The 26305-nt window shown below is 46.0% G+C and overlaps 3 protein-coding genes across 6 annotated transcripts in view; 2 read left to right on the plus strand and 1 right to left on the minus strand.

Moving 5' to 3' along the window:
* The first annotated feature begins 30 nt into the window (after positions 1 to 30).
* ATPAF2 (ATP synthase mitochondrial F1 complex assembly factor 2) lies at positions 31 to 4284 on the plus strand. 2 transcript variants are annotated; one of them, XM_032231108.1, is made up of 8 exons: positions 31 to 320; positions 624 to 668; positions 1209 to 1372; positions 1854 to 1951; positions 2357 to 2437; positions 2542 to 2654; positions 2927 to 3042; positions 3515 to 4284. In XM_032231108.1, the coding sequence occupies exons 1-8, from the start codon at positions 203 to 205 to the stop codon at positions 3650 to 3652; spliced, it is 873 nt and encodes a 290-aa protein (XP_032086999.1). In that variant the 5' UTR covers positions 31 to 202; the 3' UTR covers positions 3653 to 4284. The 2 variants fall into 2 exon arrangements, with proteins under 2 accessions (XP_032086999.1, XP_032087000.1); XM_032231109.1 differs by having other exon boundaries at positions 1227 to 1372.
* Positions 4211 to 13203, minus strand: DRC3 (dynein regulatory complex subunit 3). Its single transcript, XM_032231110.1, has 13 exons — positions 13067 to 13203; positions 12155 to 12361; positions 10643 to 10759; positions 9909 to 10075; positions 9236 to 9382; positions 8958 to 9077; positions 7971 to 8083; positions 6892 to 7066; positions 5856 to 5987; positions 5453 to 5523; positions 5137 to 5260; positions 4863 to 4994; positions 4211 to 4646 (listed from the first exon to the last, which is right to left on the minus strand). Exons 2-13 carry the CDS (start codon positions 12312 to 12314, stop codon positions 4539 to 4541), a joined length of 1566 nt encoding a protein of 521 aa, XP_032087001.1. The 5' UTR covers positions 12315 to 12361; positions 13067 to 13203; the 3' UTR covers positions 4211 to 4538.
* A 349-nt stretch (positions 13204 to 13552) lies between these two features.
* The window catches only part of TOM1L2 (target of myb1 like 2 membrane trafficking protein), a 29547-nt gene continuing 16794 nt past the window's right edge, over positions 13553 to 26305 (plus strand). The window contains exons 1-7 of one of the 3 annotated variants that reach the window (XM_032231186.1): positions 13553 to 13797; positions 20966 to 21050; positions 21962 to 22040; positions 22180 to 22329; positions 24290 to 24424; positions 25331 to 25477; positions 25621 to 25737. In XM_032231186.1, the coding sequence (XP_032087077.1) occupies positions 13746 to 13797; positions 20966 to 21050; positions 21962 to 22040; positions 22180 to 22329; positions 24290 to 24424; positions 25331 to 25477; positions 25621 to 25737 (765 nt within the window). In that variant the 5' untranslated portion in view covers positions 13553 to 13745. The remainder of the gene's footprint in view (positions 13798 to 20965; positions 21051 to 21961; positions 22041 to 22179; positions 22330 to 24289; positions 24425 to 25330; positions 25478 to 25620; positions 25738 to 26305) is intronic. The other 2 variants (XM_032231187.1, XM_032231188.1) reach the window with 2 other exon arrangements.

A 26305-nucleotide genomic window follows, 5' to 3' on the forward strand; every position in this document is an offset into this window, starting at 1 on the left:
AACCGCGTTTGTGACGCCGATTGGCCGGCCGCCCCGCAACCTCTGACCCTCCCCTCCCCCCCCCGGCAACATGGCGGCGCCCGGAGGGTCGATGCGGTTACCTCAGGGAAGGAGGAGAGCCGCCTGAGAGGATCCGCCTGGAGGATCTCTGGGCGGCCGGTGGGGAGCGTCGCAAGGCGCCTCCGAAGGGCTGCTCCCCGGCATGTGGCGAAGGAGCCTCGGGCGGTTGCTTGGCAAGGGGGCCCTCGCGACCCTTCGCCCCGCGCCCCGTCCGGAGGCTTCCCCCGCCGCCTTCAAGAGGCCTTACGCGGCCCAGGCAGGTGAGGCGGGGATTATACGCCTTGTGGTCGCTCTGGTCCTATTTCCCTCATTCCAGAAAGCTGTTTTTAGATTTACTCTTGGTTTTTTTTTAAAGTCTCACTTTTGTCCTTTATTTGGGACTTTTACGCTACAAATGGTACCATTTAATGCACAGTCTTTCACATCCGTGTAAAAGCATGGACGTTTGTCTTTAATAAAATTAAAATGGATATTTTTATTAGAATAGTGCCTAATTGTGCTTCAGTTTATTTTGGCCAGCCTCTATTAGGTATGTAGATTATTTGCCTATTTTTGTCTTGCAGAAAGGAAAAGATTTTACCAGAATGTTAGCATCTCCCAAGGAGAAAGTAAGCACAGTTTTGCATTACTGTTGTATATTTGTTTATTTGGGCCCATTTATTCTTTTGCAACATGCACTAGAGGGGAAAAAAAGAGTTTTGTGGGCAAATGGGAAACTGAATCTCTTATCTTGCTCCATATCTTCTAAAATCCCACTTGCATCTGTGTGGTGAGCTGGAAATCCATGTTCAGTGCAGAATATTGCCCTGTTACCAACAAGGAAAACCACCAAAGCTTTGCCAGTTGTCCAGAGTTTCATAGTTATGAATTTTTTTGTCAACATATCACTGTCATTGTCAAAGGCTATGTTGTAGTATGGGGCTTATATCTGATGTGGGCTTCTCAGGGATGTGGTTGGCCCTCAGGATGCTCTTTTCACACAATCTAGGAATGTTTTCTTATGTTTTTAAAGGCAGTCCCACATGTATTAATGGCAAGGATTGCCCTTTTACTGAGGGGGGGCAGGAATAGGACAAATGTTCACCTCTCAAAGCTGAAGTGCAGCAAAATAAAAACAAGCTATAGATCAGCAATATTCCGTGCCATAGTCTCTTCTTTCTCTTCAGGTGGCTTTGAAATCAACTTGGACAGCCGGAAGCTGAGAACCCCGCAAGCTAAGCTCTTCACGGTGCCCAGTGAGCCTCTGGCTTTGGCTGTGGCAACTGAGTGGGATTCCCAGCAGGACACTATCAAGTTCTATACGATGCATCTGGTGTGTGAAAGAAACGGGCCAGCTGAGCAAATGGAAATTTGGAACCACAGTCAGTTGGGTCTCTTTGAATAAAACAAAGCCAAGGTTACTGAAATTATAGTTACGTTAGGAGAATGTGAGTTGTATTTACAAAAGTTGGTTTGGTAATAATGAACTCTCTACAGTAACCATGTTAAAAACAACAACAGTAAAAACAAAGACTTGGCATATTAGACAAAAAAAGCAAGCCCAATCCTTCTGTAAGCAGGAAGCTGTTTATAGTTTTGATAAAGACAAATATGTAAATTATGAAAAGTTGATAGGCCAAATTTAATGAAAATTCTGGATCTGTATTAAAATCATGTGTAGGATGCAGAATTGCATAGAGACTGACAGAGGGAACGTTTGCACAAGACTTTCAGTGCTTTGCTGTTCAGATTTGTAGGTTCAAGTAGATTAGAGCCTGAGGTCTGGATCACTAAAACGGCTTTATGTTCTTTAGACCAACTTGTGCAACACCGCTTTGGACAACCCATCACAGCGAAGCAAAGATCAGCTCATCCAGGCAGCTCTGAAGTTCTTGGAGACAGATACTATTTGGTAGGCATTCATTTTGGTTCCTACGGTTTATTTAAGGTTGGAAATTTAAAGACTTCCTTGTGATGTAAGATTTAGATCACCCAAGAAGAACAATGGGTAATTGGGCCAGTCATCTCACAGGGATGTTGTTTATGGGATGCCACAGAGGAAGGCTTCCATGTAAACCATTTTGAGGTATCTGGAGAAAAAGTGACCTAATAAAAAATTCAACTAGGCAATAAAGTGGGGGTGGTGGGGGAACATTTCTACAATTTGTGCAATGTAGTATTTCCATGTGGCAGGACTATGTTTTTCTTTGGAATAAAGGAAGATTAAAAGCTGGAGATATTAAGATGCAGAAGTGATTCTTAAGGCCTGACTGCATTGTTGTTGTTTTTAAAAAAATAAACTTTCCTGGATTCTTAGTTACCGGGTAGAGGAGCCACCAGCCTTGGTAGAACTGCAGAAGAATGAATGGGATCCAGTAATTGAATGGGCTGAGAAAAGGTAAGTAGTATAAGCAGTGAATCAGTGCCGAAGGTTTTGGATCTTCTGACTTTGTTTCATCCTTGCCCAGAGCTTGATGTATTGAAACTCCATTCCATCTCCAGATACAATGTGGTGATTGGCTCTTCAACCAGCATCATGGGTCCTACCCTCCCACAAAGCACAAAGGACATCTTCATTAGCCACCTTGCTTCATACAACAGCTGGGCCCTTCTAGGTACGTCAGATAACATCCTGGGATCTGGTGGATTTCAAACTGCATTGGATTAAAACAGTCTTCGTGTATTTCTGTGTGGGGGTGGTGCTGATTGGGAAGAGGATGGGGAGATTCAGGGACCTTTCCCTTTTTAAATTGAATTTTTAAGCCAACTATTCTCACCTTAAAGCATAGGAGAACATACTTTATAAGAGAAAAATGACAATTTTTCTCCTTTTAGTAACACATTAAACTACTTTGGTATTAAATCTTAAGAGTATTTTCTTCACCAGGCATAGAATACATGATAACACAGCTGAAGTCTGTGATTCTAGCAATGAGCCTCGTTGACAAACATTTAACAGTTGAACAAGCTGTTGTCCTATCTCGACTGGAGGAAGAATTTCAGGTAAACTTTACAATGTGACAGGTTTTATACATTCCTGTATGTGGATTCAGACACCGTGCTCGGCAGTATTGCGGCCTTTTTGGTTTTGGCTCATCTATAGTGGACACCTGTTTTGTTTTCTAAGCTGTGGTTTATGGCTTTGTCTCCTGTGTGAATCTGGGGTTATATTTGGCATCGTGACTGAGGATACTGTGGCTCACTGTGATCAGTAAACAGCCATCATTGGACCAAAAATGGAGGTCAGGAACATCCAAGCTGAACATGCCTTTCGTTAAGGAATGTCTTAGGATAGAAGTAAATTCTTCCTCTTCCTGGAAAAATCTGCCAAACGCCTTGAACCTGCCTCTGGGAAGGTTCAAGATGATTGGTGGATTTTTTTCAAGAAGAGGAAGAGTTTGTGTATGGTTATCCCCGAGCCCTGCAGTGGAAGGCAAAGCCTACAGTTTTATTGTTTTTCTCTCTTTTGCTCTAGATTCAGCACTGGGGGAATGTGGAGTGGGCCCATGACTACGAAAGGTATGACTTGCAGGCCCGCACAGCTGCTGCCACCCTGTTTGTCCACCTTTGCTTAGAAAATTCCACCATCAAGCACAAGCTGCTTCAGCACTGAGGAATTAAGATGCAGAAGAAGGGAGAGTCAGTCTGGATAAACCTGAAGAAGATTCAGATGGAATGGATGGTGGAGAGGTGTTGTGGGCATGGCTGGGCCACAGAGTAGGAGATGAGACTCTTCTCTTCCATGCCCCTGGAGGCTGATTCTTCCTGGAAGTTTTGGGAGTGACGTCCTATCCATCTCTGACCACTTCTGACTATACTTCCTTGTTTCCCAGGTTCTGCATTTTGCCTGGCAGGTAGACAGATTTCAGGAGCAGAGTGTTGGAATGCTACATGAGCCTGCCACAATGGGTGGAAGGCCACAAATTCTGTCCTGGAGGACATGTTGCTAGAGGCGGTTAGAGGTGGGAAAATATTGCAGCAATTGAGCATCTCTATTAAGATTGAAGACACTCTAGCTAGAGTCCCCAACATGAGACACAGGCGGTTCCAACATGCCACCAATATCCCCTTGGTGACCATAAAGATCCTGCTGCACCCCCCTCCCCAATTAAATTTAAAAGGGATCATATTGCAAACCAAAATGGCAGGATCCATTGCCACCTTTATTTTAAAGAACTGTCCCTCGATTCCAAATTGGCTCCACAAACTTTTATTAGAAAATTAAAAAATGGTGAACACAACTGAGTACTTTGTTTGGAAGTATGCTTTGAAGACAAAAATAAAGTGATACATTTTGTTCTTTTTAAAAGAAAATACATCTTATTTATTCATATTGATCATTAAACGTTTTGGGGTGATTAAAGATTCTCTGCAGTATGTTAGGTTTTTGGTATTCAATGGATTAGATTCAACCAGAAGGAGATCACCGGGCAGGTTCACTGCTAGTTGCAGAATCTAAATCCAGGAATGGAGTTTGTACACTTCAGTACTGAAAGCAGCTACTGCTCTAGGATGTCCAAGTTATCCAGCTCACTACGGATGTGTTCAATATAGTGATTGAGTTCTAGCACACGGCTTCTGTTTCGGTTGATTTCATCCTTGTGAATCTTCAGGGATTGAAAAATGAAGATGGGAAACCTGAAGAAGCTTCAACTCTTACTCCTGATGTCTCTTTTGGTTTCTTAAGGTTAGCTAAGAGGACATTTCTGCTTTCGTTTCCCTTCATAGCCAGCTCCGTTAAGAGCACCACTGAGTGCTCTAGAAGCCCTCCCTTTCTCAGGAATGACTCTTGTTTGGAGGAAAACCTAACGGTTTATGCTTACCTTTTCAATCAGGCTGTAAACCCGATTGTTAGCTTTGGTGATGATTTCGTCTTCTCGGTTGTCAATCTTCAGCAGGTGAATGTCATGGGAGGCATTGACTGCATTGACGATGGTGTCTTTGTCCACAAAGAGCTGGAAGCAAACCCATTGAGAAAAGGTTCTGAGGAGCCCCCAATGGGCTGTATGTGGTGTCTAATGCCGGATCGAGAACGAGAATACCCCCCACCTCTTCTGATCCCGGGGGGCAGTTATGGGAGGGGTGGGAGCAGCTTACCATGCGGACATCTTCTGGCATCTCTTCATCGTACTCGCTCTTCACTATCTTCTCCAGTGTGTTGATGGCTGTTTCTAAGAGCTTCTCATGATGGTGGTTTTCAAGATCCCGGCATTGCGCCATCGTGCAGCAGAAGGTTAAAGAAAACACAGCAACCTTGCTCGCTTTAGAGAAGCGAGGAAAGCTTCATTTTACCAAAGCTTTTTATCAAATCAACACAGGCCTGTGCAATTCTGGAGAACATACCAGCTTGCTTGCAGCTTGAAGCATTTGTCTACTTAAATTTACGGCGCCTTGGCGGCACTCAAAAGGATATAGTCCTTGTTCGTTTTCTATAAAAATAGAGACAAGATCGAGGATGTTTCTTTCAAAATCTTTGATAACTTCCTTGGTGGAGAAAAAAAAGGACAGTGAGTTTGAACTAAACCAATTCCAAGACTTCACATTCCAATAGGCTTACAAACTTGGCTTCTCCTGGTTTGCTGATGTGGCTGGATGTGAAGTCTGGGGAATGACAGATATGGCATTAGGCCATGTGTCTAGGGATGCTGCTTATTTGCTGTTGTGCTTAAGAATATAAGACATGCTCAGCAGTGTTGAATGATCTGCTAGAAACCGACCAGTTTTCAGGCCCGTCGATCCCAATCTCCCAGGCCATGCTTAGTAGATCCCAACAGAGTCTTCGAGGCCTCCCCCCCCCACCCCCCAAATTGCCTTACCTCCAGCTGGTCCACCAGCTGCATCTCCAGAGACATCAACGTTTCGTACAGTTTGGTTATTTCATCGTTGTATTGCACCAGCCTTAACTCAGCCATCTGGAAGTCCCCGAGGTTCTGAATTTCTTCTATCGTCTACTGGTGGAAGACAAGGCAGAAAATGTTTTCTCTGTTAACGGGAAGGACAGAGATCCTGGCACAAATGCGTTAACTATTTCCAAGGGAAGTTTCAAATGGCCGGGGTGAACCTCTGGAATATGCAGGTGCCTTCAATAGGGCTACCACCCTAAATGCAACTACCAGGAAGTAAAAAAGGTCCAGCACAAGGCAATACAAGTAGTCCCCAGCTTCAAACTCTTCATTTAGCGACCAATGTCTCAACAGTACCGGGAAAAGAGATTCATGATTTCCTCACACCTATGACTGTCGCAATCTCCCCGCAATCATGATCAAAATTTGGGCACCTGGCAACATCCCAGGGTCGTGTGCTCCGTCTGTGACCTCCTTAACAGGCTTCTGACAAGCAAAGTCAGTGGGGAAAATCTGGATTCGCTTAATGACAATGTGATCCACTTAAGAACTGCAGCTATTCACATAACAACGGTGGAGAAAGTAAAATTGGGCACAATTTAATGGCCACTTGGCTTAGCTCAGTGGTTCCCAAACTTGGCAACTTTAAGACTTGTGGACTTCAACTCCCAGAATTCTCCAGCTAGCTCTTCTGCCTGGAGAACTCTGGGAGTTGAAGTCCACAAGTCTTAAAGTTGCCAAGTTTGGGAACCACTGGCTTAGCTCAACTGTGGTTATTAAGTCCAAAAGGACCCGTAACATTTGTGTGCCTTCCTTCCAGGGCTGGTTTTAAAGGAGGCTCCCAGGACAAACCCAGGTTTGCTCCAATAGTTTACCCCGCTCTTCTGATTCACAAAGCAAGCAAGGTCTACGATAGTCACAATTGTGATCAAGGAGAAAACTGATGGGAGCGGAAAGGCGCTGGGGTGGCAGATTTCCCCAACATTCCCGTGGGGAGGAAGCTACCCACCCCTTTGTTCTTCTTCTCAAACTCGTGAATGATTCTGGTCCCCTCGTCCTGGTTGTCTTTCAGGGCTTCGTTCAGGCACTCGTAGAAAATGGCAATCTCGTCCTCTCGCCGCTTGTGCTGCTGGAGGCCGTATTCGAACAGTGTTTGGCAAATCTCAACAAATTTAGTCTTGTAGGTGGGGATGGAGTCAAAGAAGCAATGAACAGATGAATAAAAATAAGCCTGCTTCAGGGTACGCTTGGCTAGGGAAATCCTGGCTGGAACTGGAACAGGCGCTCCTGCCTCGAAGGGGCCAGTCCGAGTCGGTTCTCTGGGAGTAATCATAAACACCGTGGCACGACAAAACCGCGGTCCACTAAAGCGTGCCCGATTAAAGCGCGTACCTGACGTCAGCAGCGTGACAAATACGACCGCGGAGAAAAAAAGGCGCTTTAAAAAGCGCTTCTAAAGCAAGCCGATTCACATAAAGGTAAGGGTTAGGGTTACGTTAAGCGTTAGCGTTAGGTTTAGTGTTAGGTTAAGGGTTAGGTTTAGGGTTAGGTTAAGGGTTAGGTTTAGGGTTAGGTTTGGGGGGGTTAGGGTAAGGTTTTCGCGTTAATTTTAACTTTACCACTCACAGTGTGATGTTTTCGTCGCGCTGTGATGATGTCAGGTACGTGCTTTCGTCGAGCGCGCTTTAGTCTACCGCGGTTTTGTGGTGGAACCCATAAACACGGGAGCGATTTCCCATGCTAAATTTGGGGAGGGGGGATAGATCAGAGAGAACATGGCAGAGCAGAGTTTGCGGGAGCTTCTTGGGTTTGAAATACGTAGGAAATAAAAAAGTCCTGGCATTCGCTTTCCTCAGGTCCCAGCTGAGGAAAACCTGTCCAGAGCATGGAATTTGGGGGGGGGGGGGGGGGGGGGCAGTGAACCAGCTGCCCCGAATGATGCTACTTTAACACAGATTTTGAAATTCCCTCCGCTCATCCCAGCTGGATTTGCTTTTTTGTTTGTTTGAAGCGTGACACTAGTCCTCAAAGACACCAGTGACCTGCCTCAAATCGTATTTCCGAGATGCATCTCCTCAGGAAGGATATGTCTCTAACAGCGCTGGTACGCCAGGAAGGTACATCAGCTTAGATGCTTCGGGGTCTTCTGCATACATGCTGTCAAAGAGATAAGCGCCATCCAGATACTCCACGTAGGCAGACTTGGAAGAGAAATCACAAAAGTTAGATGAAGGCTGCAAGGCTGTCTCTGCTTTAAGAATCCCCAGGGGCAGAAAAGCAGACATCCCATAAATGTCCACATGCAAATTGCATAGAATAGTGTTTCTCAACCTTGGCAACTTGAAGATGCCTGGACTTCAACTCCCAGAATTCTGGGAGTTGAAGTCCAGACATCTTCAAGTTGCCAAGGTTGAGAAACACTGGCATAGAAAGTTTACACCTTATAGTAAACTCACACCTTGCACTAAAATGCAGTGCCAGGGAGGGGAGAGGTTTTATTTTAGCACAGCAATAGCAATAGCAATAGCAGTTAGACTTATATACCGCTTCATAGGGCTTTCAGCCCTCTCTAAGCGGTTTACAGAGTCAGCATATTGCCCCCAACAACAATCCGGGTCCTCATTTTACCCACCTCGGAAGGATGGAAGGCTGAGTTAACCCTGAGCCAGTGAGATTTGAACAGCCGAACTGCAGAACTGCAGTCAGCTGAAGTAACCTGCAGTGCTGCATTTAACCACTGCGCCACCTTGGCAGGATGTGTCGATTAGTAAATTAGGATCTGGGACTTAACCAGGATCCAGTAGTTTGTTCAGCCAACTTGGTGTGTGAATCCAGCTGTGGCATTCCCCCTGAAACTTCAGGCTTTATATTGCAGCACAGGGAATTTTGCTCAGGAGCTAAGCAAATGGCCGTGGACAAATTTTCCTTTCAAACAGCAAAAGGGACGCCAGTTTCTGACTCTGTTTTCACGGGGTGATTTTTAAGGAGGTCCCATTAAAACTTGGGGAGGCAGAAGGCACCCAGCAGCTGCTCCCCAGGGTCCCGTGACCCAGAGCCAGTGAGAGTGCCACGTACCTTGTGGTATTCCACCTCCTTTTCCCTGGCTTCCCACTCCTTCTGCTTGGCCAGGAGCAGCGTCTCCCCATGCCTCATCTCTTCTATGGCATACTGGTACTTCATCAGGGCCATCTCTCGCTGGCAGGAAGGAGAGACGGGAATGGCCATCAGCTGAGATTAGAACTGGGTTCCCAGGTCGTGCCAGCAGAATCTCCCCGAGGGGGATGGCGTGGCCGTGGGGGGGGGGGTCTCGCTAATATCGGTTTATCACGAGGAGTGCCTCTTGAGAGCCTTACACTGTTCTCCTCCACCAGTCTGAAATCCAGGTACACGAGATTGGGCAGGTAAGCCGCAATGAACATGGAGTACACTTCATTGTCACACACTGGGTTCCCAGTGAGGTTCAGTGTGCGCAGGTTTTTGAATTTCCTGAGATAAATCATCTGCGGTAGATGGAGAAAAAGACCCAGGTCATCAAGAAGCCTCTAACTGATTGATACAAATATTGCAATAGTCACAAATGACAAAAGAAGAAGTATGGATATTTGGTTCAGGAAGCGTCTGTTTAGAAAATTTAGTACGGTGCTTGGGTCTGGAGGAATTTTATTCTCAGATTTTAATATTTCCAATACAAGTTCAACAATTTCTTTTAAAATATTGAGATCCACAATGTATTATAATGTATTGTTATATTTCTCAGACATGCTGTAACAATCACATTGGTTTCCACCCTTCATATTTATTTAGCATTACATAAATCCTAATTATTAAGGTCATCAATAGCAGCTTCCTTAGCTGGTGATTCATTGTCCAGCTACAGATGTGTCATTGTCCCCGTATATCACCTTTACCTTAGGGGGGGAAATCAGAAGAGGAGCAGCATAAACTAAAATATATCTTCTGAGTTCAAAACTGACTAAATGCCCAAGAAAGATTTATAAAGTTATAATTTATAAATCAAAAACTTACATTGTCCAGATTGTTGATATTATTGTTTCCTATAGAAAAGACTTGGAGTTCTTGTAGTGTATCCAGATTCTCAATCTGGGAGATCCTGTTATTGTACAGACTCAGGTCCTGCAACTTTACCAATGTGTCTAAGCCTTCAATGAATTCGATATTATTGAAGGACAAATCTGTGGGAACAAGTTTGGAACGTGTGAGTCCCAAAAGGAAGCCATCAAATCCCTCCCAGACAAGACCTGCAAACCCACATGGTCATTTGTAGAGCATTGGTGATAAAATAACTTCACAGCTCCTGAAAAAAACAAACAGTAAAATCTGCTGAGAATCTATTGAATGGGGCTGAGAATAAATCCAGTAAATAAGCAAATGAAATCACTTATCAGCTCTTTCTCACATCAGATGTGAATATCATCTGATCAGAAAGGTAAGACTTTTCTGTTACGGGAATACAGCACTAATCGCAATTCTACATAACAGGAAAAGCAAAAATCTTACCATAGAGAAATAAAGCATTGTATCTACTCAGGTCAAGATGGGCAGGGCAGAGCAGGGCTGGGCTGGGCAAACTGCCAAGAGGTAGCAAAGTTTCTGTTTGCTGTGGCATTTGACACAATTTCAGATGGCCCACAATTGCTAGAATGGAATCCTTATTGACATGTAGAAACATCCGCGATCAGAGATATATATTCAGGATGGCACTTTCAGACGTGTATCTGATGTGGCTCTGATTACCTTACCTAGCCAAACCAGATTAACCAGAGAGTCCAGTGCTTCTATCTTTTCAATAATATTGTTGTCGAGCTGCAATTTTGTGAGGTTCACGAACTCCCAAAGATTGTCGATCTTCAGGATATCTGAGACCGCAGGAGAAAGAAAAGAACTACTTCAAGTTGGCCACAAATATAGTCAATGAACTAGCAACACCAGGGTGGATATTAACCGAGGCAAATCACAGCACTGAATGTCAAACGCTCACACTTCCCTAGTATCTAACTGTCGGAAAGACCCAATTTTACCACATTATTAGAGTGGGTCAGCACTACACAACGTTCACAAAGAACTGGGCAGATTTTAGCAACCTCGGAGAGCATCCCAACACATCGGGAGGCCAACAGATTACAGAAGGATGGAGTAGAAAGACAAGGAGTAGAAAGAGAAGGGGGAAAGGTTTCATCAACAGACTAATGATGGACCATCCTGACAGTCTCAACCTTTTAGCAATCACGTGGGTAGGCTTTCTCCGTGTCCAACTTGCTCCTCCAGCCTTCCAATACCAACCAAACTGTAGCTTAAAGTGGAGTTAGCAAAATAACTATGCCCCCAACAAGCCGAACGCTTTCCTGCAACAGCTTCTTCCAATCCTTTTCACAAACCTCCTTAAATATCCAAGTGGAACTACTAGGCCCGTGATGGCGAACTTATGGCACGCGGAGCCATTTGTCAGGGCACGCGAGACGTTGCCCTGTCAGCTGGCCAGCGCGCACGCGTGCACTGGCCAGCTGACTTTGGCCTTCTTTTGAGGCCATTTTTCGCCCTCCAGAGGCTTCCCTGAAGCCTCCAAAGTGCGAAAAACCGCCCCTCCGGGCAAACTGGAAGTTCAGGAACAGAGAGCCGAGGTGGCGCAGTGGTTAGAGTGCAGCACTGCAGGCTACTTCAGCTGACTGCAGTTCTGCAGTTCGGCTGTTCAAATCTCACCGGTTGACTCAGCCTTCCGTCCTTCCGAGGTGGGTGAAATGAGGACCCGGATTGTTGTTGGGGGCGATATGCTGACTCTGTAAACCGCTTAGAGAGGGCTGAAAGACCTATGAAGCAGTATATAAGTCTAACTGCTATTGCTATTGCTGTTCCCTGTAGGTCTGTTTTTCACCCTCCGGAAGCTTCAGGAAAGCTCCCGAGGCCTCCAGAGGGCATAGGAGGTGGGGGGGGGGAACTGTTTTTGCCCTCCCCAGGCTCCTAGAAAGCCTGGAGCCTGGGGAAGGTGAAAAAAACGTGGCAAAAGTGGGTTGGTGGTGTCACTGATTGCACACATGTGTTGGGAAGGGGTCATAGCATTATGGGTGTGGCACGCTGGCACATGCACACACCCCCGGTGCTCCCCCGCTTTTGGCACGGCAGCCAAAAGAAAGTTTGCCATCACTGTACTAGGCGTTCCCTTGGCAAGTTGCAGACCAGCAAGCCTTGGCAGTGAAAAGCGGGCAGGGCCTTTCCCGTGAAACAAAATGCTCCCTTTTTTGTGCTCCGGCCCTTACTTCTGAAGTCAAGCTGCAGGGATTTGACCTCTTTGAAGTTGATGCCTTCCTTCTTGGCCAGCTGGCCCGCGTCGTCCTGAGGCCCCTGCTCCTCCACCGCTTTCTGCAGCATCTCCTCATTGATGACGTTGGGCTCGATGCTGTCGTAGAAGCGACTCATGGTTGGGAGAAAGCCGGGATGAGGTTAAATGGGTTCCGTGGCTGGCCCTGGAATGCAGAGAGAAAATGAGCCCCATTGCTGGGATCTCTCTCTATAGGGGCGGAGTTCCAAACAGAACAGATGAACAGAAGTTGGAAGGGACCTCTTAGGTCATCTAGTCCAACCCCCAGCCCAAGCAAGAGACGCTACTTCTGACAGATGGCAGTCCAGTCTCTTCCTGAAAGCTTCCAGTAATGAAGTTCCTTGGCAACCAGCGACCACCAGGCCTTGAAGAGTCTCAGGGACCCCTCAGCGTGCTTCATGCACCGTACAGGCAGTCCTCGACTTATATCAGTCCTTGTTCAGTGACCGCTTGACGTTACAACGGCATCGGGGGAAAAAAGTGACTTGGTTGGTTTTCACATTTACGACCGTCGCAGCATCCTCATGGTCACGTGACCAAAGTTCAGACGCTCGGCAGCTGACTCACATTTATGACGGTCGCAGCGTCCCAAGGGGGGTTACATGATCCCCTTTTGCGACCTTCTGACCTGGATTTATTTAATGATCGTGTGGCTCACTTACCAACTGCAGGGATTCCCTCAACTGCGGTGGCGAGGAAGGTCGTAATATGGGGCAAACCTGGCTTAACGACGGTCTCACTCGACCAACTGAAATTTGAGGTTCTAGTGTGGTCGTAAGTCGAGGGCTACCTGTATCTCTTCTGCAGCTGTCTTGGTTGACGGCCTTCTTTTAGGGGGATCGAGGCCTACCTGGCCCTGCGTGGACTGAAGCCTCTCTCGGCTTATCCCGAGCTCCGGTCCGCACCTGGCAGTTGGGGACCGTCGGGGACCCTCGGCCTTGGCGGAGGAAGGCCTCGTTGCTGTGGAAGCCGCGTCCGTTGCTAGGGAAGGTCACGTGATCTTTATCGGATCCCCGCCTGCCTTTCTTCTCGCGTCGGAGCAGCTAGCAGGCGAGTTCGATTCCCATTCGCTTTGCAGGACATCTGTCAGCGCCGGCCTACCAATGAAAAGCCACATAAACAGCCGTTCCCTCTCGGGATTGGTTACCGGAGCCTCACGGCTTGCAAATCACTTGCGAATCCCACCCAATAGTCCGCGGGCTTCTCCCGCAACGTTCTCCAATGGCGAGGCGCGGGAGGCGGGGCCCCCTCCTTCCCCGCCTCGTCGGTCGTCTCTCAGAAGCTGCCCGCTTTCCAGGCGAGTCCCCCTGGCCTGACAGTGATGGGCGTCCCGTTCCTCCAATGACAAGGCGCCCCTGGGGAACCCCCGTCCAATAGAGAGGGAGCCGGGGGCCGTCCTGAGGCGCGAGCGCCGCCGCCTTTGGCCGCCGCCGCCGCCGCTCAAACCGGGGAGGCGGGACGAGGCGGCGGAGTGAGAGGCAACGCGAGGCGGATCGGGCCGGGAGGCCGGTTTGTTGTCATCCTTAAAGATGGAGTTTCTGCTGGGGAACCCCTTCGCCACCCCGGTGGGGCAGAGCCTGGGTAAGCCCGGTGAGGATTCGGGACCGGCTGAGGCGCCCTCAGGCCAAATGGGGGTGGTGGTGGTGGTGATGGGCCGCGGGTGGGGAGGGGGGTCTCCCAGGCCCCTAGGGCCGCTTTGGGACCCCCCCGGGGTCGGTTGGGCTGAGGAGGCCGCCTAGGCGGGGAGGGGGAGCTCTGCAGGCGCCCCCTCCCCAGTGACTCCTCCCACCCAGCCCCTCAGACGTCTGCAAACAGCCCACCTGCACAGGTGCGCCCCTCCCCCTCCCCTGGTTGAGGAAAAGCAGCCCCTCCCCCCTGGGTCCCTGCAGAGCATCTTTCCCTGGGGGGGGTGGGGGGGTGTTTGGTCCCTGGGGCCCCATTGGGGGTCCCTTGGGGGGGGGGCTTTGTGGTGGGTTTTATTGTGTGGCGCTGCTGGGATGTGCAAACCCCCCCCCCTCCTATTCAGCCCTGGGGGTGATTGCCCTGCTGGATGAGCATGGCCTGGCCTGGTCCAGCTGGCCATCAGCTGCTGCTGCTGCAAATTAGCTTCTTCCTTTCTATACAGGCCTGTACAAAGTCTCTCTGAAGGCACATGGGGAGGGTGGGGTGGGGGGGTTCCCTGGGGGAGGGGTTCTTGCAAAGACCCTCTGGACAAAGGCCAGCTGTCCCCCTGGAGCAGGAGTGGGGGGGGGGCTTGTGCCCAGCCATGAAAGTGTGTGCCCAGCCGGCTGTGACATTCCCAGCAGCTTCCTGGTTCCGTCTGCAGGATGACTTATGTTTTGTGGGAGATTAAAAGAAAGCAAAAGAAAAAAGCATGCTTAAAAAAAAAAAGATATCTTACATTGGCAGCTGAGGGATGTTTTGGGAGAGAAGTGATATAAAAGGCGAGCTTGACTGGCAGTGATACGTCAGGGTTTTTTCTGGGGGGGGAGGATGAGAATAAGAGGGGTGCAAAGCCTTTGGAGGATCTGTGGCAGAGGGGGGGGGATGAAGTCGGGGAGTGGGGAGCGGTAGAGGTTGTAGGAAGAGGCAGCCTGAGAGTTAAGGAAGAGAAGGAAAAGGGGAGGTTTAGGGATGCTCAGAACTTCCAGATGAGCTTGGAGCTAGGAACGCTGGCAGGAAATGAAACAGAGGATGCCCAAGAGGGGAACATGACTTGAAAACAGGGCAAGGTGCAGATTTAGAGGCCCTGTAATCTTAAAAAAGATCTCCTGAGGAGGGATCCAAGACAAGATGATTGAATTGTTTGTGGATATTTACAGCAGTGTCTCCACTTAAGGCTCAAGAAGCTGTGGTTTTCCTGGCTTAAAATACAGTGACTAAGCAGGGGTGTGGTGAGGTTGATGGTTGTACAAAAACCACGTGTCATCAGAGTGCAAGGACCTTGATGACACTGCCGAGCAATGTGCACCAATTGTCTCTTTTTAAAAGAAGCAACGCCTTGCATAAATGCCTGTGCGCTTTAAGGAAAGGGCTCTACGTGCAGGTTGGGAGGCTCCTGGATGTAACATGCCTTTAAGGAACCGAAGGACCCAACAGCTGTTTGGTGAGTGGACTTTTCCCATCAGTGGCCCGTTCAAATCACTTTCTTCAACTCAGTTTGGAGAGAGGAGAAAGGGTGGACAGAGCTGAAGCGCAAGGTTGAGAAATGTGGGGGAGAGGATACGCACGTGTTGAGACACATAACACAGGAATCGAAAAGAAGAATTGAGAAATTGGAAGGAAGAATTGAGAAATACAAAATCTGTGTCGGTTTCTACCTAGCTTTTAATCAAAATTAGGAAGTGGGCCCCAAGCTTTTCTTTACTGGGAAGGATCTCGATCAGTTGATGAAGCTACCCACTTGCTTGTGCATTGTTAGAGTAAACTTCAACACACAATTTTATTGTTGCATAAGGCTTGTGAATGCTGTAGGGATTTGTGGTCCGAAAGCAGGTAAACGCTGTTTAATTTGAGCCCATTTTTCTTTGTGGCAGATGCTAAATCGTTGAGAATGAAATCAGAGGCCCTGCTCTAAAGGGCAGCAGTCTAATTAGGGTGCCTTCCTTTTGCCCTTGGAGAATCGAAAATAGATTCTGGCCTTTTTTTCTAACAAATTGTGACATTTTATTCAATGGAAAACGGATTCCCAACACAGAGAAGAGAGGGTTGCATAATGAAAGTGTTGTGTATAGTCCAAGGAATGTCATTTACATCCTGACTCTGTTGACCTTTTCCAAGACCTTGAATAAGCCACTTGGAACATCCCTTTATTTAAAAGGAGACATTACTGCAATTCTAAGAATATCCTTTACAGTACATGTATTGTTGCAATTTATTGGTATATACTGTGAAGCTGAAAAAGTCCTGAGGCTCTACACCAGTTGGGAGAGAAAAATATAAAAGTCTCTGAAAGAGAAACAGGGCATTGCTGCTCTTCTTTTTAAATTCTTTGTTTTGTTAGAGAACAGTTTCTCTGTGGTCTTCATTCGGAAGGGACGTTGGAAATTTTGAATGAATTCCTTGAAAAGTTGCTGCCTTGAAGTTCTCAGGTCTTTCAATTAGAGGCTAGTTCAGACACTGCACTAAGCCAGCAAGGGATATAGGTCCTCTTGGTTTAGGATGTTGTATGAATGCAACCATTGTTATTTTTTAAGGAGTTATTAAACATAACTATAGCTTAGCTCAGTGAGTGAGCCCAGCCCAGAAGGCACAAGCGGAGGTAGCACTTCACAATGGAAGTAGCTGCATTTGGAAAATTGAAGTTGTTTCCGAAGCCTAAAATTGGCCAACTCCAAAATGAAAAAAGACGTTCAACTTACACGCTCGTTATTTCTGCCCTCTTAGCCAAGAGATGGGAAATAATAGCTTGAAAATCTTTATTCTGAGGAAAATGCCTAATAGAAACAGATTGCCTTTGCAATCTTTTTGGCTATTGATTTTTTTAAAGTAAAAGAACCAAAGGTTGGCTAAACGCACAGTGTATATCAAAAGATCAAAACATCCCACTGGACTTGCAGAGCGGGATCTGATCTCAGTCGAGAAATAGTTGCTTTCAAAGTCTCAGGTCAGAAATTGTCCAAAGTTTAATCAAATGCATCTCCTCCTCCCTGATTTGAAATTTTAGTGTTGAAAGCTTAAGTAATCTTACAGGCTTTGGTATGGATGTCACTGACATTATGTGATCCGGTTGCTGACTATCTTGGGGGGGAAAAAAGACATCCAACCTATTATTATCATCTCAATCTGGAATTTTCAAGTTCTGCAAATTGTGTAGAGTATAACAAGTTTTCCTCTGGTAGCAGAGGGCAAGCAGCCTTAAAAAGACTGCCGGGGATTTCACTTTAATTTGAACAGGGGAGGGGAAAAAGCAAAAATGTCCTGGATGAAATATCTGCTGTATAACCTTGGCTGAAGTAGTTCATAGTTCACTGACTTTCCTTGTTGAATGGTTCTGTGGTTCTTCCGGGCTGGTGTGGGAGATGCAATCATCCGGTTGTTGTTTCACGTGCCCTTTTGATGTTAGAGAAGATGGAGACTGGTCCCATTAAAACCTATTGGATTGATGAAAGTTTTGGCATCTGCAATTAAAGCCGGTGGCCTCCGAAAATATCTAGGGCTAGAAATGCATCAGCATTGTGCTTCCTCTGCCAGTAAATGGCATTGATTCCCATGAAAATTTAATCGCCAGCACACTAGGACATTGGGTAAACATGAGCAAACCCTGTTCACGAAAGGGTGGAGATGATCAGAGGCTTATCTTTCTCTCTTGTAAAATGTAAATAACTCAGCTGTGAAACAGGTTGAAGCAGTAAAAGGATAAATACTTTCCGAAGGTTAATGAGCAATATGTTTGTTCATTCATCCCTGATGCAATTCCCTCTATGTGTTTGCCCTATTTGCAATGGCAGAAAGTTCTTCTGGCAGAATTTTTTGACCGTGAAAGATTGGGCAAGATTTCTGTGAAAGCCCAGAGTTAGCCAAGAGACCCTGCAGAGCTGTGTTGAACTCTGAGAAGACCATCCTAATTGTCCCCTGAGGCTGAGAGCTAGCTAATGAAGGCACCCGCAGAATCTCAAACAACAGTATATAAAATAATTCAGGCTGGAGGAAGAACTTCTCTGGAATTTTCTGAAATTGTGGATTCTTTCAGGCTTTAAATTCAGTTGGCTATTCATTGATGACTACTCATTGGGGGGTCTCCAAAATCGGCAACTTGTGGACTTCAACTCCCAGAATTCCTCAGCCAGCCAACTCCACAAGTCTTTTTTTCCTTTTTTTTCTTTTTTTTGAAATATACTTTTTTATTTTCCATTTTCATAACATAAAATCGCATGTATACTATTACATAGCCAATATCCTATTGTATTAAGTAGTAATTACATCAGTTCCTCTCGTCATCAACGCCCAGAAAGATAAAAACCCATTATTGGCTCTTCTGCTCTCCATACACCTCTTTCTTCTGCCTCTCTCCTACCTCCTTTCTTCCCTCCATCATCCTTTCCTATTCTACTTCCCCTTCCTTTCTCCTTCTCCTCTCTCTTCATTCCACTCCTCCTTATCCTCCTCATCTTCCCCCCTTACCCTCTCTCCTATCCCTCTCTTCCTATCTTTCTTCTCTCCTCTGCTTCCCACTCTTCCTCTCATTGGTGTATTTCCACTTCTGAGCAAACTCCATTCTATGTTGATGGTATTTATGCTTCCATATCAATATACTTAACATATCTTAGTTTTAAAGAAAAAATAAGAGAAGACAGTCTTAGACTCCACAAGTCTTAAAGTTGCCAAGGGACATTAGGAGAGATATTCAAACAGTGAAAGCTGTTGGACACCAACAATCCAAGCGCGTGTTAATAATGGCTTCCCAGTTTAAAACCAGTGAGGGATGGTGTGTTGTTTTGATACTGTCTGTTTCCTCCAAGGGATTCAGGGAGAATCTCTGCCTGCCTTCCCTCTTTCTTTTTAGATCCTCCCTGCAAGTTGAACGGTTATTAAATGACTCTTGTCAACAGGTCCATGACTATTGCTGATTATATGCTTTTTAGTTCCTTTTTGCTAAGCATGGAATCTTCCTTGGTATCCTCTAACTCCTCCCTACTCTTTTTTGTATGCAAAATTATATAATAGCTTCTAGCATATCCGGTGGTTAATAGCCGAATGCTAATGCAAAAAATATTCCTGAAGACAAAAATCCAAAGGGTGAAAGATCCAGAATTTTTTTTTTAAAAAAAGGGAGGGGGATGAGAACGTTCCGGATTCCAAATATTTTTTTAAAAAATCATGGTGGTCTGGTTTGATGCGACATATTGCTAATGGAAGCAAAATATGGCTTGGCACACAGGTTGCTCGGTAGCACAACGGGAATAAAAACGATAAATCTGTAAAGCAAGCGCAGGCCTGCACATTAAAAAAAAAAAGACCATTTCTCTTCCAAATCTCATTCTGAACAGCTGTTTCCAATTAGATTGCCTGCTGACCAAGAGAATGGCTCGGTTCGCACATCAAGCTAAGCCCAAATGGAATTAATTTGGGTTTCAACCGAAGATATCATGTGAGCTTAGCTATTGTGGTGCAAAAACCACGGCTTCTGCATCATCCAACAACACTTTCACTTATTCAGTAAGCCATTGTTTAGCTCAATCCATCTGTCTTGCAAGAATTGGACCTTAACTTACTGGTACGCAGCTGACCCTTCCCAGCATTCAGGCAGTGACTTAAGAGGACGGCGTAAATGAGGTTGGCAAAAGTGCCTACAAGTGGGCAGGTTTTAACAGCCGGAGATCGTATTCCACTGCAGTTCCTCCAAATAGCAAAGGGCCATTTTCTTGAAACAGAAGATGGAGTGATTATTTTTCAACTTCGGACCACAGAACCCAAAAGCTCCACCATTATCCCCTCTGATCAAATTGGATCCCTCTGCAGTACTTGTCAATTAGCTGCTATGAATAACTTGACAAGATGCTGGAGTGGCCTCAGACCAGGATGTGATGGGTACTCGAGATTTTGTGGTCGAATATTTCTGCAGATACATAATACGGTACACACCAGAACGCATCCATATTGTAAAGTGCTTTGAGGGTGCCATAAGCCTATTTCAAATGCATTATATATTGCAATAGGCAATCCTCAAGAACCAAACATTAAATCTTCAAAAGGAACATGTATAACAAGAAATAGATTGGTTGACTTATATGCTTTATCTCTTGCTAATATGAAGTATTTAACGGCATTTGTGGGTGTGCCCGTCTCCCCCCCCCGTCCCACATTATACCCAGTTATAATTTGTCAGCTTTCACCTAGATCAGAAATGTTCAGCCTGAGACCTCTTTACAAAAGATGTACACTTTGAAAATTGTTGCCAAACAGTAATTTTTCATGTAACAAGAGAGTAAATAGACCAGTGTTTCTCAACCTTGGCAACTTGAAGATGTCTGGACTTCAACTCCCAGAATTCTGGGACTTGAAGTCCAGACATCTTCAAGTTGCCAAGGTTGAGAAACACTGAAATAGACAACTGGCGTATTACCATAATAATTACATTTCAATGCAAATATTAAACTGATTTTTTATCCAAGGCATAATCTACTTTTTGCCATATCATTCAAAATTCATTTCTTGGCCTCAAAAAATGTTGTGCACTGAGTTTGATAGCGTGACCTGGACTTTGCTAATAACTTTGCTTCTCCCCCCCCCCCACTCCCCCATGCCCTCTAGCAAGGGGTTATGGATTTTTCTTGTCTGCTTCATTTTGCATGTGGCACCAGTCAAATGGCTTATGAACTGTTGGGCTTCCCCTCCTTAAGAGGCTTCCTGGCACAAAAGGAAAAAGGTAAAAGGACAGCACAGGTGATTTAGTGCTGTTGGCCGGAAGAGGTTGCTCTATCAGATGGCAGAAAGCTGGCGGGCTCAAAATTTGATTTCAAAATATTTCCCTTCCAAGCTACTTCGGAAACCTTTTCTTTGTCCTGGTACCTTTTATGAGTCATTTTCTAAACTTCGGGCCCTTCAGGTTGCTCACTTTTTGCAAACCGTGACACGGTATGTTGGCACTATATTTTATGTAATTCTGAACAATTCTGCACCATTTGTTTGGAAGGAAGAAAATCTTGATGGAACACCTTGTGTTGTACTGCGCAGAGTTATAGGTAAAGGTAGCCAGTTTGCCTGTCAATTTCACAGAAGATGAGCAACGTATTTGGTTGTCTTACAGAAAAAGCCACGGATGGCTCCCTACAGAGCGAAGACTGGACGCTGAACATGGAGATATGCGACATCATCAATGAGACAGAAGAAGGGTATGTCTTTGCACACCCTGTTAGCTGACGGTAGATTTGCCTTTTGCGATTTTGGAGGCGTCTTTCTCTGGGAAGAGTAGTGGCTTGTTGGTCAGGTGGTCTCTACCAGCAGTTTAGATGTTTGGCTCCCGATAACCGCAGACTGTGTTCGCTTGCCTTAACCCTAATCAAGCAGAGAAGATGGCACTAAATGGACCAATGACTTGAAGTTTTATGAGCCAAACAGCCCCCAGCATTTCATTTTAAGCCTGAAGAGCTTGTTCTGTAAGACGTTGTTCAAGAAAGTGTTCAATAATATTTCAAGTAGCTGGAATACTTTAGTCCAACGCAGCTGTTTGTGTTCAAATGCCATCGCAATATTGTTGGCCCATCTTCTGCAGTCTCCCTTTAGACAAAAGCTTCACAAAACCAACATCTTTTGGTTTGGGTGGCGCAGTGGTTAGAGCACAGCACGGCAGGCTACTTCAGCTGACTGCTAGCTGCAGTTCCACAGTTCAAATCTCACTGGCTCCAGGTTGACTCAGCCTTCCATCCTTCCGAGGTGGGTAAAATGAGGATCGGGATTGTTGGGGGGGCAAGAGGCTGACTCTGTAAACCGCTTAGAGAGGGCTGTAAAAGCAATGTGAAGCGGTATATAAGTCTAAGTGCTAGTGCTGTCTTTTTGCTGGTGTCTTTTCAGTATCTTCATAGCTCCTGCCCTGGCTTTTTTATTTGCTGAAAGTATTTGTGTGTTGCCTCAGGGGATTGTGTTATCCTTTGAGAGGCTCCACTGTAATTGAAGAAACACCGGTGCCTCCAAGCACCCAGGTTCAAAACAGGTGTGCACAAACAGCTTAAAACCGGGGTTGTTGTGTTTCTGTGCTTCAGAGGCACCTGGGGAGCTCACCATCCTCTCCTCCTTCCCTCCTCAGCCCGAAGGATGCCGTTAGAGCGCTCAAGAAGAGGCTGAACGGAAACAAAAACTACAGAGAGGTGATGCTCGCCCTAACGGTAAGTACAAGAAATCAAGATCTGGAGACTTGAGGGGAACAAATCCGTTGTCCTGGAACCCGACCTAGCAGCTCTCTTTTTTTAGGATGCTGAGTGTTGACTCTCTCTTCTGCACCTGAAATGTGTTTTTCACACCAAGGTTCTGGAAACGTGTGTAAAGAACTGCGGCCATCGCTTCCATATCCTCGTAGCAAACCGAGATTTCATAGACGGTGTCCTGGTGAAAATAATTTCACCCAAGAACAATCCTCCCACCATCGTTCAAGATAAAGTCCTTGCCCTGATTCAGGTATATTGTTTACATTTCCCTCTCTCTCTCTCCCTGAGGATAGAGCTAGCATCACAAGTCCTAACGGTTTTAAGGCCACCTAGTTCTGAAGCTTCCATTGGCCAGGCTGTAGCAGGTTGATAGTCCTTTTAATCTATCTATCTATCTATCTATCTATCTATCTATCTATCATCTATCTATCTATCTATCTATCATCTATCTATCATCTATCTATCATCTATCTATCTATCATCTATCTATCCATCCATCCATCCATCCATCCATCCATCCATCCATCCATCCATCTATCTATCTATCTATCTATCTATCTATCTATCTATCTATCTATCTATCTATCATCTATCTATCATCTATCTATCTATCTATCATCTATCTATCTATCTATCTATCATCTATCTATCATCTATCTATCTATCTATCTATCTATCTATCTATCTATCTATCTATCCATCCATCCATCCATCCATCCATCCATCCATCTATCTATCTATCATCTATCTATCATCTATCTATCTATCATCTATCTATCTATCTATCTATCTATCTATCTATCTATCTATCTATCTATCATCTATCTATCTATCTATCTATCTATCATCTATCTATCATCTATCTATCTATCTATCCATCCATCCATCCATCCATCCATCCATCCATCCATCTATCTATCATCTATCTATCATCCATCTATCTATCTATCTATCTATCTATCTATCTATCTATCTATCTATCTATCTATCATCTATCTATCTATCTATCTATCTATCTATCTATCTATCTATCTATCTATCTATCTATCTATCTAAGCCAAATGTATGTTGTGTTTTTTAAACTGTTTTTGTTTCTCCCCCCTATTTGTAATTTTATTTTATTTCATATTTGTAAGCCGCCCCGAGTCCTCCGGGATTGGGCGGCATATAAGCTCATTAAATTACGAATTACGAATTATCTATCTATCTATCTATCTATCTATCTATCTATCTATCTATCTATCTATCATCTATCTATCTATCTATCTATCTATCTATCTATCTATCTATCTATCTATCTATGTTTTTGAACCTGATTCATTTGTGCAATGTTTGAGGGTTTGAATCCCACCTTTAACTCTTGACTAGCACATAAAGGTCCCCATGCCCCAAAGTATCAGGATAAAGGACTGTTTCTAGCCTGTTTCATAGCTTTTCTCTCCATCACGCTAAAGATGAAGGGTAATTTCAGAATGGCTAAAATATCAGCATATCTTAAGGATCATTCAGATGAGAAATATAAACTGGAGTAGAGAAGATGGATTGACTATATTCAAAATAAATACGGGACTAAAAAATTCCAGACAGCTTATGATTGAAAAAGCAAGGAATGATTTAATTTGTTTATAGTTAGCTTAACAAAAGAGGAGTTAAAGCACAAATGAAAGAGGAAGCCAAGTTACTTTTAGTTTATTTTAGAATATGATTGTTAAAGATTTATACCTTGTATTTGCTCTGGGAAGACAGGGGGGGGGAGGTTGGGGGGGGTAGATGGGCTCGGGTGGGGAGGGTGGGGGAGGGAGGTAAATATTTGTAAAACCTTTTTTAAAATTTTCAATAAAAATAAATAAATAAATAAACAAAAAGATGAAGGGTAATTTCAGGAGGGTCTCTAGTGAGCCCCTCTCCTAGGGCTGTTGTGGGGGGGGCGTGATCTCCCATGATCTCTCTGTTGTAATGAGGCCAAGAAAAAGCGATCAGTTCAGACAACTTCATGCAGGTGTCCCCCAACCTCCAGGCACTGGGCTGCAGCACACCAGAAAGCACATGAAAAACCACACAACCCACCTCTGGTCCGCGGAAAAACCTCTCTCCGTGGAACTGGTCCCTGGTGCCCCAGTGAAGAAATATGGATTGTGTAGAAATGGCCTGACAATCTGACAGCCTGATTTTGATTTATTTATTATTATTGTTCCCCCCCCCCCCACCAGGCTTGGGCTGATGCCTTTCGAAGCAGCCCTGACCTCACAGGAGTGGTGCACATTTACGAAGAGCTGAAGAGGAAAGGCATAGAGTTTCCAGTGGCAGATTTGGATGCCCTGTCTCCAATACACACCCCACAGAGAGTAAGTTTAAGTTTTATTTTATTTATATGCCGCCCTATTCCCTAAAAGGGACTCAGGGCGGCGAACAACTTAAACGGGAAGGGGAAACATACAAGTACAAAATAGGCATTTAAAATGACCAACAACCACACCTGTCGAGAGGGGAAGGGAGCTCATCAACCCCAGGCCTGCCGGCACAGCCAGGTTTTAACGGCTTTTCGGGAAAGCAGGGAGAGGGGTGAGGGTCCGAATCTCCGCGGGGAGTTCGTTCCAAAGGGCCGGAGCTGCAACAGAGAAGGGCCTCCCCCGGGTCGTAGCCAGATGGCATTGGCTGGTGGATGGAACCCAGAGGAGGCCGACCCTGTGCGATCTAATGGGTCTGTGGGAGGTAATTGGCAGCAGGCGGTCTCTAAGGGTGGAGAAATAAGAGCTCCCACCCAAGGACCCAGGCTGCAAATTAAACGGGGGGGGGGGATAAATTGTAAGGTAACGAACCCTAGAATACCGCCGGGCATTCATTGAGCCGGAAAAGACACCTGTCTTTTAGAACAGTGTTTCTCAACCTTGGCAACTTGAAGATGTCTGGACTTCAACTCTCAGAATTCCCCAGCCAGCGAATGCTGGCTGGGGAATTCTGGGAGTTGAAGTCCAGACATCTTCAAGTTGCCAAGGTTGAGAAACACTGTTTTAGAACAACCTCACAGGATCTGATCCCGGGCACTTTTAGCACCCCGACTGCCAGGGTGATGGGCTAGTAGCTGTTTGGAGGGGAGGCTGCAGAATCTTTGGGCCTCCAGACCATTTAGGTGACTGTTGAACACACACACACACACACACACGCACACACACACAGACAGGCACCCTCCCCTCTGCATATTTAAATGTGGGCGGGGTCTCTCTTTCGCCAACCGCCGTTTCCTTTGCTAGAGCGTCCCTGAAATCGACCCAGCTGCCAACATGCACAAGTCCCAGTCTCAGCAGAAGATGAGCTCCAGCACCTCCCCCACGTCCTTCCCGGCTCCCCAGACCCCCCCTCTGAACGTGACCGGCCCCATCATAGCAAATACGGAACAGGTAGAGTCTCTGGAGGACGGGGCTCCGGGGTGACCCCCTCCCCTGCACTCTTTCAGGAGACCTGGGTCGGCTTTTACGTACAAAAGCACTTCTTTCCTCCTTCCCTGCCTGCCCTCCCCCTTCTCTCTCCCCCCCTCCCCCAGATTGCACGATTACGCAGCGAGTTGGACATTGTTCGTGGCAACACCAAAGTGATGTCGGAGATGCTGACGGAAATGGTCCCCGGGCAAGAGGATTCCTCAGACCTGGAGTTACTGCAGGTGAATTTATGAGAGGGGCGGTTTTCCTAGCTCTTCTGCACAGCAGGTAATCCTCGACTTACGGCCATTCGTTTAGTGACTATTCAGAGTTACAACGGCACCGGAAAAAGCGGTTTGCATGAGCATTTTTCACACAACCACGGCAGCCTCTCCAGGGTCACATGATCAAAATTGAGACGCTTGGCAACTGGCTCGTATTTATGACGGTTCCGGGGGTCACGTGATCCCCTTTTTGCGACCACCTGACAGCAAAGTCGACGGGGAAACCAGATTCCCTGAACCTCTGGGTTACTAACGTAACCACTGCAGCAATTCACTTAACAACTGTGGCAGGAAAGGTCGTAAAACGGGGCAAAATTCACTGAAGAAATGTCTCAGCAACAGAAATTTTGGGCTTTCTCTGGGGGTAGCTCATTCCAAAGGGCCGGAGCAGCCACAGAGAAGGCTCTCCTCCGGGGAGTCGCCAGCCAACACTGTGGCTGACGGCATCTGAAGGAGGCCCACCCTGTGGGATCTCACCGGCCGTTGGGAGGTATGTGGCAGTAGGCAGTCTCGCAGGTATCCTGGT

Source organism: Thamnophis elegans, chromosome 14 (assembly GCF_009769535.1).
Source record: "Thamnophis elegans isolate rThaEle1 chromosome 14, rThaEle1.pri, whole genome shotgun sequence".
Lineage (NCBI taxonomy): Eukaryota > Metazoa > Chordata > Lepidosauria > Squamata > Colubridae > Thamnophis > Thamnophis elegans.